Consider the following 17,650-nt stretch of genomic DNA (forward strand, 5'->3'; position numbering starts at 1 on the left):
ACGACTGCTATAACGGCTGGGCTACCCGAAATATACCTTATTGATTAACTGGCAGTCAGGATGAAAGTAACGGGTGGTATTTGATACACGAAATATTCCTGTTTGATCACGACTGGCAGTCAGGATCAAAGTAACGGGTGGTATTTGATACCCGAAATATATCTGATTGATCACGACTGGCAGCCAGGATCAGAGTAACGAGTGATATTTGATACCCGAAATATACAGGATTGTTAACGACTGGCAGTCAGGATGAAAGTAACGGGTGGTATTTGATACCCGAAATATTCCTGATTGATCACGACTGGCAGTCAGGATAAAAGTAACGGGGATATTTCATACCCAAAATATACAAGATTGATTCTGACTGGCAATCAGGATAAGAGTTGCCGTGATGTTTGATACCCGAAATATACAAGATTGATTCTGACCGGCAGTCAGGATAAGAGTAGCCGTGATATTTGATACCCGAAATGTAGAAGATTGAATACGACTGGAAGTCAGGATAAGAGTAGCCGTGATATTTGATACCCGAAATGTACAAGATTGAATACGACTGGCAGTCAGGATAAGAGTAGCCGTGATATTTGATACCCGAAATATACAAGATTGATTTCGACTGGCAGTCAGGATAAAAGTAACGGGGATATTTGATACCCGAAATATACAAGATTGATTTCGACTGGCAGTCAGGATAAAAGTAACGGGGATTTTTCATACCCGAAATATACAAGATTGATTTCGACTGGCAGTCAGGATAAGAGTTGCCGTGATGTTTGATACCCGAAATGTACAAGATTGATTTCGACTGGCAGTCAGGATAAAAGTAACGGGGATATTTCATACCCGAAATATACAAGATTGATTCCGACTGGCAGTCAGGATAAGAGTTGCCGTGATGTTTGATACCCGAAATATACAAGATTGTTTAAGACTGGCAGTCAGGATAAGAGTAGCCGTGATATTTGATACCCGAAATATACAGGATTGTTTAAGACTGGCAGTCAGGATAAGAGTAGCCGTGATATTTGATACCCGGAAATATACAAGATTGATTCCGACTGGAAGTCAGGATAAGAGTAAGGGGTGGTATTTGATACCCGAAATATACCTGATTGATCACGACTGGCAGTCAGGATAAGAGTAACGGGTATATTTGATACTCGAAATATACAAGATTCATTCTGACTGGGAGTCAGGATAAGAGTAACCGTGATATTTGATACCCGAAATATACAAGATTGATTTCGACTGGCATTCAGGATAAAAGTAACGGGGATATTTCATACCCGAAATATACAGGATTGTTTACGACTGGCAGTCAGGATAAGAGTAGCGGGGATATTTGATACCCGAAATATACTTCCTTCCTATATTGACTTCCGGGTGTCTCTAGTATATGATGGACGCAACTTAACCGGAACTGTTCAAATCTGTATTTAGGAAAGTATTTCACCAATGCCTACTGTTAGGTACCATGCAAGTATAAACATTTCTTGAATGTCATATCTTGAGTCACAGGATTACCTTTCTTTTCGCCATTTTCTGTAAATCCTAAACCTACATTGCTTCAAAGTAACAAAGGTAGTTGCTAAGGATGATTCCGTACTAAACACGGAAAACATTTACATTAAAAAATGATATTTCCGGACGATCAGGCGACCAGGTGGTTAAAAATATGGAGAAGTTACTACTTCCACCACAAGCAGTACACAGTGAGGTGCATGGGTCATGCTAAAAATACAGTGTGGGTTTATGTAACATTGTTTAGTACCTGTTGAATGTTAATGTTTTGTATTTCTGCAATATTATTTTATTATATTATTTCGGACATGGGTAAGACCGGTGACCACTTGTTGGACTCAAGTTGGACAGCTAGACTATGGTGTGTTCTAGTGGAGACCGGAGCAAGGGTGGCCCAGGGGTTTAAAGCACTACACGTCACTGATGTTGGGTATGTTCCATGTCTGCCGGTGTCCGATGATCGCAGGTACAAGTACCAGATTCGCCCTGATTATGTTCCATGGTTTTGTCAGCACCTAACACGTGCTTGTTGGTTTGACACAACGATAAACGTCAAAGTCGTGTGTCAGTTTAGCCTTTCCTCCCACATTAAGCTGAAGAATTGAACCAGACCAGATACAATGAACAACATTCACGCCGTCGGTTTTCCAAGATACGCAGTCTACCACGCCATGGAGCCTGACCCCCAATCTATTGAGTCTTCTCGTACGGCAGGCATAGTTGTTGGGAATCACTTCTAACCTGCACTCCTCATAAAAGAGAATAAAGAGCAAACACACCAGGTGTTATCGAATACCTTGTTTATTGATAAATGATTAATCAATTTTACATGTTTGGCAATTTATGATGAATAATTGCCATTGTAGTATTTCCAGAATTCCCACGGACACCTTCACATTTCCATCGGGAAGATTCGGCTCAGGAGTCGGCATTGAAGCAGCTGTTGGCTGAGACCTGTCAGATACAAAGTGAACACGATACGTTAAAATATATCCTGTACAGTTTTGTCACGAAAATTATTTGTAACACGTCCCATTTTAATTCTGGAAACCCAAAAGTCCAGAAACTCTACGCTCTTTGCCCAGTCTCGGTTAAAGGTATTTACAAAATTAAACATGCCGTTTTCATGGGAACATACCAAGGAAGAAAAAATGAAAAAAAAATTGTTTAAAAACTCAATATTTAGACTATGTCGCCCATGGGCCTGCCCATGGGCGAAGTGTGGCCCATGGGCCTGCCCATGGGCGAAGTCTGGCCCATGGGTAGGCCCATGGGCAGGCCCATGGGCGAGAATATGTTCCTTTACTTAAAACTCATGTTTTTGTTTCGCAAATACATTTAATGTATTCATTCAAGTATCATGACACAAAATTTAATTCATTTTAACTTAATTCAAAGATTTTATAACGATATTGAAATATTTCGCCCATGGGCGAGAAAAAGGTTTGGCCCATGGGCGAGAATATGTTCCTTTACTTAAAACTCATGATTTTGTTTCGCAAATACATTAAATGTATTTATTGAAGTATCATGACACAAAATTTAACTCATTTCAACTTATTTCAACTATTTTATAGCGATATTGAAATATTTCGCCCATGGGTAGGCCCATGGGTAGGCCCATGGGCAGGCCCATGGGTAGGCCCATGGGCAGGCCCATGGGCGAGAATATGTTCCTTTACTTAAAACTCATGTTTTTGTTTCGCAAATACATTTAATGTATTCATTCAAGTATCATGACACAAAATTTAACTCATTTTAACTTAATTCAACGATTTTATAGCGATATTGAAATATTTCGCCCATGGGCGAGAAAAAGGTTTGGCCAATGGGCGAGAATATGTTCCTGTACTTAAAACTCATGATTTTGTTTCGCAAATACATTAAATGTATTTATTGAAGTATCATGACACAAAATTTAACTCATTTTAACTTAATTCAACGATTTCATAGCGATATTGAAATATTTCGCCCATGGGCGAGAAAAGGGTTTGGCCCATGGGCGAGAATATTTTCCTTTACTTAAAACTTATGTCTTCGTTTCGCAAATAAATGCAGGTGTTCTTACTATTTTCATGGCACATAATGTAACACAATTTTACTCAATTCAGCTATTTTACAGATTTATTGAAATATTTCGCCCATGGGCGAGAAAATCCTTGATTATTATATCATGCCAGAGTTCTGAAATTCAGTGACAATGCTGTTGAACAGTAGAATCTGATTGACGTATTTTGCAGAACCTGTTTGACACTATGGGTTCCAGGACCACTAACACTCTGAGCTGAAAAAGTTTGGTCCTAACCGCACCCAACATCTTTAATGAACCCGGCCTTATCTCTCAAAACGTTTTGGCAGTTTATCATACGAATGCATGTGCGTGTACAACATTACATTTTAGTTAGTTTCTATTTCATTTCCCATTTTATGACCCGTTGATACATCCCACTGTGCAATTACGTGACAGGTACGCGTGCGCGTATTTTAATGGAAAGAAGCTATTCGTCTTTTATTGCATAACGTTTGGCTGAATATCTTACATTCTAACGAAATCTCGAAATAATTATTTAATTACAAGCAGTGTCGAACTGACCAGTAGGAATTATGTTTCAATGCGATTGAGGAAAACGTGAGTGAATATTGTGACACTAAAGCAACTTTTAACTGCATTGTCACTTTTAGTATGAAAATGGTAATAGTTAAGAAAAACGTAACAGCCTTCTTATGATAATTCTCATATTCTCATTAGTACGTTGTGTCTAATTACAGTGTCGGCCTTAATTACAGGTGATTCTACAATACTTGTTGTCGGTCAATTACAATCTGCCACACCACGCGTGAATAAACAGTTATGCAGGTGTTGCTGTGGGCAAATACCTAGCCTGTACATGTATATATTTGTGGATACATGTATTACATATTTTCGTTGATATGTGGATATATTAAGCACCAAGACACAAAAAGTTTATGAAAGATGAATTTGTGCCTTGATATATATATATTCAACGCGAACGAAGCTTGTATTTTCTCCGCGATCCTGATGTGTATCATCGTTTAATTGGTCATTCATTAAAAGTATGTTGTGAGGCGATATCAAAGGAGCCGCTCAATATACACAGTGTCGTCCGTTTCGCGTGAACTACCACCCTACCCTGTCAGTAAGAGTTATGTAATCGGTACACAAATATATTTGGTGCGATGTCAGTGTGGAAGGAGTTTGAATTACGTCCGCCAGTGGCCACAGAAAGTATAGTACCAATCAACAAGGCTAATGCCGTACTAATAACCTAGTGACTCGCGTAACAACGGCTGTCAATATGTCTGCTACATCTACCATACCATCATCCCTGTCACAACTGGCGTATTAACGGCTTATTCAAAATATTAATTGTAGAAATGTCGTTACCAGACTAACGTACGTCGTATTCAGTCCTCAACTGGATGTTACATTCCTTATATCAGTTAACAGCCCTGTTTGTGAAAATATTTACTAGACAAAAGATTTAAAGACTAATAAAATCAATTGTAAGACCGCATAGACCATAAAACCGAATAAAATATGTCTTGGTATCATCTCTTGTGTATTAGATGATGGCAATGACCGGAAATGTTATAACGTTAGGTTAAGAAGGAGAAACATTATAGTGTTTTACAATACTTGGAAACATGAGCAATGAGATGTAGCAACATAAACATGCATGGAATAGGGAAAAAGGATGAAAACAAATTGAAAAGGATTTTAATACAAAATTATCGAACTAAATAACTTGCCTGAACAGAAAGGGTACCCAAACTTGTTTGACAGTTATTCGTGTGTTGTAGACTGTCGAATGGGACACATGTGTGTACGTAGGGTACGCATATCTATTGCAAGTTTTAGTACTCATACACTTTCTCTTTTTGTGTTTTGTTTGTTTGTTAGTTGTATAACGCCACACTTAGCAATATTTCAGCTGTATGACGGCGGTCTGTAAATAATCGAGTCTGGACCAGACAATCCAGTGATTGACGCAATTGGGATACGATGACATGCATCAACCAAGTCAGCGAGCCTGACCACCCGATCCCGGTAGTCGCTTCTTACGACAAGCGCTGTCGTCCTTTTACGCCAAGAATGGTTTGTTGAAGATCTTCACGGGTCTATTGAATGCAGGGATTTGTGTAAAGTCATTCAGACAGCATACAATGCCAACTAAAAAATTATACTCAGTGTCTCCGCAAAGTAATATAGTACGGTACTTAGAGTACATGTGAGATTATACTCAGATTAGGGAGATGTTTTATCCATATAACGTGTTATTATTCTACCTAACAATGTATTTAATGAAATGAATGCAAAACAAACTCAGCGGCTAAAAGGTTTCATTGAAAAAACTACCCCTAGTCTTGACTAATAAAACAACTGCAACCCGACACAGATTAAACGCAACTTACAAACACAATCGTAATCTGGTTAGTCTGTATCACTCAACGAGGCCGCTTACTTTGCCCACAGTATGAAAGTATTGGGCAGTTCAGTAATTAGGAGCCAAAACCAGGCAGGTACGCTGGTCACACTTGACTGGTCTGACTGATGATTAGGTCGTCTGACAATTGTGAGTGAACCATAGCAAGAAGTATCTGCGAAACTAATTGCTCCTTTTATGGGACTGATTAGTTTTATGACCATGGGCCTCGGCACAAGCGTGGTGTTGGAAGACAAGTTATACATGTACATCCGATATGGTGACTGTTTTTCGCTATTCATATTCTAAATACATTCATAATACCACAACATTTTAGTACTCCTTGAAACTTTACAATCACTTCAATATGTACAATAGATTGAACGAGAACACTTGATATATTGCAGATTATTAAATCATTGTCTCTATTATCAGCCGCTACGTTTGTATCGTTTGCATTGTACAAAGAAATATTTTATCTGTCCTTTTGCAGATTTAGCCTCAGAATGTGCTCATTCGAATTAGGAACGAAAATAATTGCTTATCATAAGTCTATATGATACAGTTAAAAGTTACTTGTACACTGTAGACGTATTCACTTTAAAGTCGCATACGACCTTCGCGAGCGAGTTGAATGATCCAGGTTAATTGGAACGAAGTCTAGAGAGGGTTATACAGTTTTGTATTTGGTAATGTGTAGGTTTGTTAAATATAATTTTTTTAATTCCTTTTATTTCAATATGTAAAAACATAACTATGCGCTTAAAAACAGAGCTGACTTGATGGGAGATCGCCACCTCAGATTGTCTGTTGGACACGGTTTAACCTTACTGTGTCCTCACCCTGGTTAACAACTACCGTTGTTATAAGGGATTAAGAGCTACGGCTCATTGCATTTTTGGTTACAGTCTGTATCACTAAAGTGGACATGTGCAGGTGAACTCTGTTCAATTAGTATATGAAATGCCCCAAAATGTGAACTCCAGACAATAATAACCTGAGGGTAAATCCACGTGCGTCTGCCTTTCCCCTCGTTCACCTTCGAAATCCTTGATTATTATATCATGCCAGAGTTCTGAAATTCAGTGACAATGTTGCTGAACAGTAGAATCTGATGGACGTTTTGTGCAGAACCTGTTTGACACTATGGGTTCCAGGACCACTAACACTCTGAGCTGAAAAAGTTTGGTCCTAACCGCACCCAACATCTACAAGTTTGTAAGCTTGTAGACATCATTAAGAAGTAATTAACAGTCCCATGCTGAGACCTTTCTCAAAATTCAGACCGATGGCAGGCTGCCAACAAAGAGAAGAAAATATCGCAACCCCGACACGAGTGTGCTCAGTCAAACAATGAACTTACGACCGGCAGAAAACAACTCCAGTTGAGTATGCCGATGCTGTATCTCAGCCGTGTTGGCCTGAAAATTTAAACATGCTAATTAAATCCAAAATCGTATAATTATTTTTAATAGAAACCGTATCTTAATTCGTTCTTGCACTGCATCATATCGTGTATTTCATCTGTATATGTGTAATGTGTATATGTATCAATGACTACACTTATACCGCATATTCTGCAACAGACTATAATTAATCACCTTATTATTGTCTCTCCATTTACCATGGCTGACTGCACTAATACCCTTTTAACAGTGGACACCGATATCAGTATACATGTAGGCTTTTTGTTCAAAAAGGAATATGCAGGAAATTATATGTAACAATTAACTGTGTACTAATTACATGTTTGAATGTTATCAGTTTTACGTTCTGAGATACAGTGATGTAAGCATCTTCTAAAATCTTCTAAAAATATAATAAAATAGAAAACTCTCTGCCGTAATTTTTTGTGGAAATCATTCGATCAAGTAAAAAATGACTGCGTGACAAGACGAATCAACTATTTATACCCGATAAAAGAAACTGCCGTATTTTAGGAACAGTGCTATAACAAGACATTTGAAATTTCTAACAAGCAGATACATTAGAGACAGTGACTAGACTACAGGTACGTAATCCGTATCAATCAAAGGTGTAAAAAAACTGAAAATCATATCTGTCGGAGACCTACCAAATTACCAAGTTTTATCATTACTATATTTATTACAATGCAAATACTTTAGTGATACATTTTTTAGAGGAGAGGGCATACACACAAGTATATTGCTTCCGTGTGTGAATGCAGGTTGTACTTGGTATCTCAGTTCTCAGTTTCATACCGGTTGTATAACTGAATTTGTATATGGAACCATGCGTACAGCATGACAATTACTTGCTATTCGTCAGTTTACAACACACATAACACGGTCAAACATTTTAGGCACCGCTTTTGCGAGTTATGTAGTACAGTAATGTTTTATTAAAATCTATTTCAATTTGTTTTCACCATTTTCCCTATTGACAGTCGTTGTTACGTGCGTCACTAGGTAATTAGTACGGATTGACCTTGTTTATTGTTTCTATACTTTGAGGATTTCTGTGACAACTGGCGGACGTAATTCAAACTCCTTCCGCACTGACACCGCATCAAATATATTTGTGTACCGATTACATAACTCTAATGGACAGGGTAGGGTGGTAGTTCACCGGACGACACTGTGTATATTGAGCGGCTCCTTTGATATCTCCTCCAAACATACGTTTATTGAATGACCCCATTAAACGATGATACACATCTCGATGAATATATCAAGGCACTAATTCATCTTTCATAAACATTTTTTTGTCTTTGTGCTTAATATATCCACATATCAACGAACATTTGTAAAACATGTATCCTAAAAAAAATAAACATTTTCAGGCTAGGTATTTGCCCACAGCAACACCTGCATAACTGTTTATTCACGCGTGGTGTGGTAGATCGTAATTGACCGAGAGCAGGTATTGTAGAATCACCTGTAAATAAGGCCGACACTGTAATTAGATACCACGTACTAATGAGAATTATCATAAGAAGGCTGTTTTTTTTCTGAACTGTTACCATTTTCATACCAAAAGTGACAATGCAGTTAAAAGTTGCTTTAGTGTCACAATATTCACTCACGTTTTCCTCAATCGCATTGAAACATAATTCCCACTGGTCAGTTCGAAACCGCATGTTATTAAATAATTATTTCGAGATTTCGTTAGAATGTAAGATATTCAGCCAAACGTTATGCAATAAAAGACGAATAGTTTTTTTCATTAAAATACGCGCACGCGTACCTGTATATTGCATACCTGGTGTCACGTAATTGCCCAGTGTGATGTATCAACGGGACATTAAATGGGAAATGAAACAGAAACTAACTAAAATTTAATGTTGTGGAAAATAACTCCAATGAATTGGAGTACACGCACATGAGTTCGTATGATAAACTGTCAAAACGTTTTGAGAGGTAAGGCCGGGTTCATTAAAGATCGCTACAATGTGTAAAACAGGTGAAATTTGTAGAACTAAAGGAAACATCCAACCAAATGCCCTTTTCAGAGTAATGTAATGATATAATATAAAGTATATTTCACATGATACAATATACTTTGCAAACAGTTAGTTGATGCTTGAAAGGGACTGACGTAAACATGGGCGAAATATTTTAATAACGCCGTAAAATAGTTGAATTAAGTAAAAATTAGTTAAATTTTGTGTCATGATACTTGAATGAATACATTTAATGTATTTGCGAAAAAGACCCATGAGTTTTGAGTAAAGGAACATATACTCGCCCATGGGCCAAACCCTTTTCTCGCCCATGGGCGAAATATTTCAATATCGCTATAAAATCGTTGAATTAAGTTAAAATGAGTTAAATTTTGTGTCATGATACTTGACTGACTACATTAAATGTATTTGCGAAACAAAATCATGAGTTTTAAGTAAAGGAACATATTCTCGCCCATGGGCCTGCCCATGGGCCTACCCATGGGCCAAACCTTTTTCTCGCCCATGGGCGAAATATTTCAATATCGCTATGAAATCGTTGAATTAAGTTAAAATGAGTTTAATTTTGTGTCATGATACTTCAATGAATACATTTAATGTATTTGCGAAACAAAATCATGAGTTTTAAGTAAAGGAACATATTCTCGCCCATTGGCCAAACCTTTTTCTCGCCCATGGGCGAAATATTTCAATATCGCTATAAAATCGTTGAATTAAGTTAAAATGAGTTAAATTTTGTGTCATGATACTTGAATGAATACATTAAATGTATTTGCGAAACAAAAACATGAGTTTTAAGTAAAGGAACATATTCTCGCCCATGGGCCTGCCCATGGGCCTACCCATGGGCCTACCCATGGGCGAAATATTTCAATATCGCTATAAAATAGTTGAAATAAGTTAAAATGAGGTAAATTTTGTGTCATGATACTTCAATAAATACATTTAATGTATTTGCGAAACAAAATCATGAGTTTTAAGTAAAGGAACATATTCTCGCCCATGGGCCAAACCCTTTTCTCGCCCATGGGCGAAATATTTCAATATCGTTATAAAATCTTTGAATTAAGTTAAAATGAATTAAATTTTGTGTCATGATACTTGAATGAATACATTAAATGTATTTGCGAAACAAAAACATGAGTTTTAAGTAAAGGAACATATTCTCGCCCATGGGCCTGCCCATGGGCCTACCCATGGGCCAGACTTCGCCCATGGGCAGGCCCATGGGCCACACTTCGCCCATGGGCAGGCCCATGGGCGACATAGTCTAAATATTGAGTTTTTAAACAATTTTTTTTTCATTTTTTCTTCCTTGGTATGTTCCCATGAAAACGGCATGTTTAATTTTGTAAATACCTTTAACCGAGACTGGGCAAAGAGCGTAGAGTTTCTGGACTTTTGGGTTTCCAGAATTAAAATGGGACGTGTTTTGTGTTTTTAGTACAATGTGAAATACACATATAGAAAGCGAAGGCGATGAGCTAACGACATGATGGTAGCTGTGTTGATACTCTTTTCAATTTGCTTTCTCTCCTGGAAGTCACGTGATGTGACCTAGTAACAGGTACCTTAGCCATTTCTCGAAATAAAGTTAATGTCATGGATGGATAGTTGCAAGTTCTCGATATATAAAAATAATAAAGTGGTGGAGAAGGACTCTTTCTAGATGAATATATCACGCCCATCGATGTTAGATGGGAGCTGTACTGTTCTGTCAGGCAGTACCCCTGTACAAATGTAATTGCTAAATTTAGAGGTAGTCAACGAGCGCACAATCCAAGCTCGGCTTAATCTTAAAACGAGGTTTTCAGTATCGTGCTAATTTAAGCGCCATTGTATACTAAACACTGGTTGTTAGTTTCGCTGTGTTAGGCGCCATGTGCAGAAGACATTCTATTGTCATGTGTTACTTCAGCTCTTCCTGTCTTTGAGAATCGTTATATTGCTTCCATATACAACCCCTATGATTACCTGAATTGCCAAACATTCCTCCCATCCCGCCAGCGCCACCTGCACCACCTGCTCCACCTGCGCCACCAAACGGGCTACCCATACCACCCAAACCTCCACTCAAGGCCAGCAGTGCTCCAAGTCCTGTAACAGATGGGAGAAATTCATGCAGTGAGTGAGTGGTATGGTTTAACGTTGTTTGGAAATTCATATAAATCACAGCAGGATGATTGTGAGGAAAACTCAATGTGATGTCAGCTGGAGACGTTATAGTCCTTGATTAAATCCATAACACTGGTATTGTGACGATAGACCAAGGATCATAATGGGAGATTTGAACCCGGAACTGGCAGTTGAAGGACCGATACCACTCTGCCACCACAATGTCCTAGGTCAAACAGGAACTACTTGACATAATTGACAGAAACAGCCATACAGAAACACCAGCCAGGACCACATGGTTAATTACGTCATCGTGAACATGAGTGAGTGAGTTAAATTTAAAGTCGTATCGGCAGTATTTCAGCCATATCAACATCGATGTACAGTGAGTTCGTGTGATCAAATGCCACTTACAGCTATCTTAAACCTTTGTTTGTTTGTTGTTTCACGCCGTAATGAGCAATATTCCAGCTATAAGACGGCGGTCTTTAAATAATCGAGTCTGGACCAGACAATCAAGTGATTGACATCATGAGCATCGATCCACGCAATTGGGATATGATGACATGCATCAACCAAGTCTGCGAGCCTGACCATCCGATCCCGTTAGTCACCTCTTACAACTAGCTTTGATTGCTGAAGACCTATTCTACCCCGGATCTTCACCTTTACAAGTCAAATTAGGACATAATCATTATGTGTTTTCATATTTGCGGGTGTTATTCAGTATTCGATGGGGGGACGGGTGGTCCAGTCGTCTAAGGCGCCGCGATTTGCTCTCCAGATTTGCGTCCCTTGGGCACGCCAGAAACCTATGATTGTGGGTTCGAAATCCCGGTTCGCCCCGATTGTTTCTAGGTTTGTCAGCACTATACCCGTGCTCGTCGGTTTCACCGAAGTGGTAAACGTCTGAGACCTGCATCACTTCGGGCTTTCCTCCCACATTAACCTCACACGCCGTGATATGATGGAATACTGTTAAAAGCGGCGTTAACCCCAACTCACTCACTCAGTATTCGATGCATTTAACACTAAATAATTATGGACATTGAAAAGTAAGACAGTCATACGTAATAATCCCCAGGACCCGATATGAGATCTCGCGGCGGTGACGCAGATATGATATGACGAAATTGGTTGGTTGGTTGGTTGGTTGTTGTTTAACGCCGCACTCAGCAATATTCCAGCTATATGATGGCGGTCTGTAAATAATCGAGTCTGGACCAGACAATCCAGTGATTGATATCATGAGCATCTATCCACGCAATTGGGATCGATGACATGCATCAACCAAGTCAGCGAGCCTGACCACCCGATCCCGTTCGTCGCCTTTTACGACAAGCATAGTCACCTTTTACGGCAAGCATGGGTTGCTGAAGACCTATTCTACCCCGGAATCTTCACGGGTCATTTGTCGCTGTAATGCTTTGGTGTCATGATAAAATGGATAACGTCATAATGGTTCTCTGATAACCCGTCTGACAGAAGAATGTGGACAAAGGCAACTTAAATCGAGGTTCTACCTACAAATACTGTTCCATCATATTTATCAGTGTGGTACCCATTGTGGCAAACCGAATGCTGCGTTTTCTTTCAAAAATGGGATTCAGAAAATAGATACGCATCAAGAAAAAATATTCATACGCTCTGAAAAGTTCGAAAGATTCATAAGATCCAACAGTTCTTCCCCAATCAGAATGCAGTACACATTCCCATGCATTTACACCTATTAATAATACAACATAAATGCTAATATGTATTTACCTTGAGCTGACGCTGTTGCAGCAAAGACGGCGACAAAGACAACAATCAAAACTGAAGAATTCATGGTTGAAGCAAGAGGGTTGCGAGCAGAACCGTTCTGTGTGAGAGTCAGGGTGGTTAATGGAAAGAAGCAGCCTTCCTTTATATGTATAGAGATTCCGCCTCAACATCAGGTTCTTTGTAGCTTTTGATGCAAATGCCATTCAGTGTGTATGTCAAGGCCACAATGACAAGGTGTCTGGTGATAATCTCTTTATGATGGCACATATTTATGAGACAAAAAAGGTTGTTTTAATGGCGTGTGTATGTGTGAAGAGTTCATCTATCCGAGGCGTCAGACGCTGTCCTCAGCCGACCCCCTCATTGAGGACAAATGTGTATCCCACAAGTCTATGATGCCTGCGGTAGGACCCACATGAGAAACACGGACCGTTGCCATAAGTTTACCAAATCCTTCATACTCTGTGTAAATAAAACCTATTTAGATCCTGTCAAATCAACCCTCTTAATAATACTTTATTTCAAGGTATATCTTTTAAATGCAGTCAGGGAACAATATCGTTAGTGTAATCGCTGCAAACAATACTTGTATTTCACATTAGATATTTGATATCTTACACGAAAATTGTTTGGGTGGAGTTTATTTGTTTCGATTTTAACTTATTGCTTAACACATCGTTACAGCTATTTTACATCGCGTTGTACCCTGTAATAATGTGTATAGAATGTTAACGTATACAAGACATGTTTAGGTCCTAAACGGAAAAAACATTTAGTGTGTTCTATCTAATACATTTAGGGTCTAAACACATGAAATGAGCTATCGTTTCACAGCCTAAACACCACCTAAACACACCCTAAACATGTTTAAAATTTATACATTTATGGTCCAAAACACAATTGAGATTCCCGCATCAAAAGCAACATTTAATTTATAGCCACCAGCAGACATAAGTGTAAACTTTCTTTTGACGTTCAGTTTATGTCAGTATTGACGGCTTATTATAATTTACTTTACAAATATAACTTATCCTATTATGATCAAACCAAATAAGACCACTACATGCACGGAGTGTCTGGTCCAGATTTGATTGTTTACAGGCCGTTGTCATGGAGCTGGATTTCTGCTGAGTTTGGCGTCAGACATCAAGCAAACAAACAAATCTAATCTCATTGATTATATTGATAAACATAATGATAATACTTGAATATTGTGAAGACTGCGCACAACCACATTTCCACAAAGTCAGCTACTCATTTCGTGGAGGATCAATTGGGGCACTTAATCAACCTTTGAAAAATAAACTAGCGGAATAGACCTATTGTGGTTGTAACACCAACAATGATTTGGCTTGAATAATATAATCTCAGTCACTCAGTCACTCAGTCACTCACTCACCAGCCCGTCACGCAACACTGAACACAGTGAAAATAAACAATGTCACGCGCACAGGTCAACCACTGTGACATTGGCGTGGCAAATGACCTCGGAGACGATGAACTTACCACGATCTCTTTTGACCCGACCCGAACTTATTTTTTATGTCCAAGGTGACATATACCCAAAGTCCCCTATGTTAGCGATTAAAAAAGTCCATAAACGTCATTTAAACGTCGCGAGCCTTTGGGATTGTTTTTAACGCTGTTCCATTTTTGCATCGTGGTGTTTGGTATAAAAGCATGCCACTATGCCTTGCCAAGTATTCTCGTCCTAAACACCTCAGCTGTTCCGTTCTCCAACTTCCGACACCATGGTCGTCATTGTAGCTGCCTGTGTCATCTTCGCCATCACTGGTTCTGCCTCTGCTGCAAGTAAGTGTTTCAAGCACCAGGTGTTGTAAACCGTTAAAGACTCATCATGTAGCTAAGTTACTGTCATACAATCGTATACTTTGCAATTTGTTTAATGTTAATTTCAATCACTGGAATTCCTGGTCCAGACGCGGCGTTAGAAAGATACTGTCATACAATGAATACATTACTTTTTAAATATGGAATAGAACCTGAAGATTTGTTGTAACTTATATTGATATAATAATTTAATTTTAGAAACTCCTGCTTCTGTTATTTGCTATATGTATATAAGTTACTGTTTATACAATGGTATACTTTGCAGCTTGTTTAGTTTGAACTCCAATTAGTGGGAACTTGTGTGCTTCTGTATTTTGCAATATAATGGAACTTTTGTACAATGAGTAACTACATGGACAAACACCATTAGGGGTCAGATTTGAAAAACGTCAACACAATTTCTCAGATTCGTTCATTTTCCTAACTTTTATACTTCCTTGTTCCGTGGGGATCCCAAGTAACAACAAAGATTCCCCGAGACCTGTCCACTTGTTTGACAGCTTGTCATCCTACTCAAATAGCGTGGATCGATCCTCGTGATGTCAATCACTAGATTTTTTGGTCCAGACGCAGCATTAACAAGTGGCTATATATAAAACTATACATGTGAATTACAACTGTGTTTCTTTATCTTGATATGACAAATGTTGCAGTGCTCGGAGAGTGTGGTCGATACGGTATTTATATTGATTCTTACACAAGATGTTTAAGATACTGGTTTAAGCTTCTTAATATGTCTCAAGAGAGATTTCCAAAACGGGTTTACGATATGTTAGTTAGGTTTGATGCCGTTTGTAGGAATACATGGGTTTCAGCTATTAAGAATATGTTATATTCTCATGGCTTCGGACATGTGTGGGAATTTCAAGGTGCTGGTGATCCTGAATATTTTATAAGTGAGTTTATACTGAGGGTTAAGGACTGTCATGCACAAACATGGTATTCTGAATTGTCTGGATGCTCGAAATTAGAACTGTATTCATTATTTAAGACATCATTATCACTTGAACCGTATCTATTAAATGTATTATCAAAAGAAAAGCGACGTATGCTTACCCTTTTACGTATTGGAGAACTGGGAATTATGCATAACACAGGAAGGAGGGATGGCATCGATAAGACATTCCGGTTTTGTCCATTGTGCAAGTTAAGGGCAGTTGAAAATGAAATTCATTTCATTCTTGTTTGCCCTATTTATGAAGATATTCGCTCAAAATATTTCCCATATTTAGACTTCATTACTGGTAATAATCGTGAAGACACACTGGTTAAAAATTTAAAGTCTTCTGATGTAAACCGCCTTGAGAACTTAGCCAATTATGTTAAAAATGCTATCTGTCTTCGTTCTTCTTACCTGTAAATATTATTTCATGCAGCACTTGACACTGCAAACACGAAAACGTCGTTTTTTTCCGTATATGGTCATTGGACGGAAAAACGACTAAAAATTCATTAAAATTGATTAATTGGACAGCGTCTAGAAAGTGTCCAGAAAAGGGTCGAGTTTTTCAAGCGTAAAATGGACGGAAAAACGATGCTTTTTGCTCCGCCTTGTACAACTGTTAACGGCCAATCAGATGGCGCTGGTCCCCCGACGCACGTGATGTCCAAGGCTTCCTTTCGGAAGCTTTAGGTTTCGTATTTCTGGCATGCCTTGCTCTAGTATCTGTCGCGCGCAGTGCAGCGAGATTTGCTGATAAGCTAGTTTTAGGATATGTTACATGTTAATGGAATTCAGACACGCGCCAAGAAGTCAAACCAAACAATGTTACTAAGTTTATTGTGGTAACGGCTATGTACAGTTACCCCTATCGGATAATGGGTTGTGTTTCATTTGGTTATAACAATAACTAATTTTTTAATGTGAAGTTTGCAAGATATACGACTTGGACGCGAGGTCGGTCACATGACGTTCTTCACGTGACTGTATTCTTGAAAAGGCGTAAACACTGACTACTTCCACATTCCTGGGGAAAACCCTTGGAATTCCCTGGTACGAATTCATACAGAAGCGTGGTTGCAAGCCCATTTAAGGATACCCTCGCTACAACCCATCCCAGAGAGAAAAAACACGAAAAGAAATCCAAACTGTCGCAGTGACAATTTACAGAAATCTATGAATTTACCTTAGTATCTATTTGACACATCTTCACAATCACCTTTCAATGATCGGCCAATTGATCAGTGATGCCAAAGGCTTGAAATAGCCACAGGTTAATTAACAACTTCGAAAATATCTCCCGTCACGTTTATCGTGTCGGCCATTTTGACGTATTGTACTTGATGTAAATGTATTACGACGCTCTGTCATTGTAATTGACCTACTGAGGTAATTCTTTAAAAGATCTTCTCATCTAATGAGGATATTGTTTGGAATATATTTCTTGTAAACATACTAAAACATATGTTCCTCGCTTTGGAGGGAACTATTTTATTCCGGGGTGGCCCATTAAATCTAGTAGTAAGTCAAGTCACCATGCGTGATCTGTTATTTAATGTGTTTAAATTACGATTTGGGGCGTTAATA

General features: G+C 38.6%; 2 protein-coding genes across 3 annotated transcripts in view; one reads left to right on the forward strand and one right to left on the reverse strand.

Annotated features, from left to right (window-relative positions):
* LOC124146705 (latent-transforming growth factor beta-binding protein 1-like) overlaps nucleotides 1-17,650 on the forward strand; it is a 39,116-nt gene that overhangs the window by 7,680 nt on the left and 13,786 nt on the right. The window contains exon 1 of one of the 2 annotated variants that reach the window (XM_046517137.2): nucleotides 14,848-15,084. The exons of the other annotated variant lie outside the window; for it this stretch is intronic. Coding sequence (XP_046373093.2) covers nucleotides 15,024-15,084 — 61 coding nt within the window. The 5' untranslated portion in view covers nucleotides 14,848-15,023. Of the gene's footprint in view, nucleotides 1-14,847; nucleotides 15,085-17,650 lie in introns of those variants that run through there. 2 annotated transcript variants of the gene reach the window in all.
* Nucleotides 2,308-13,421, reverse strand: LOC124146707 (alanine and glycine-rich protein-like). Its single transcript, XM_048390741.1, has 3 exons — nucleotides 13,273-13,421; nucleotides 11,368-11,490; nucleotides 2,308-2,478 (listed from the first exon to the last, which is right to left on the reverse strand). The coding sequence occupies exons 1-3, from the start codon at nucleotides 13,334-13,336 to the stop codon at nucleotides 2,417-2,419; spliced, it is 249 nt and encodes an 82-aa protein (XP_048246698.1). The 5' UTR covers nucleotides 13,337-13,421; the 3' UTR covers nucleotides 2,308-2,416.

The sequence above is a fragment of the Haliotis rufescens genome, unplaced genomic scaffold, assembly GCF_023055435.1.
Source record: "Haliotis rufescens isolate VD_foot unplaced genomic scaffold, xgHalRufe1.0.p SCAF_10, whole genome shotgun sequence".
Classification (NCBI taxonomy): Eukaryota; Metazoa; Mollusca; class Gastropoda; order Lepetellida; family Haliotidae; genus Haliotis; species Haliotis rufescens.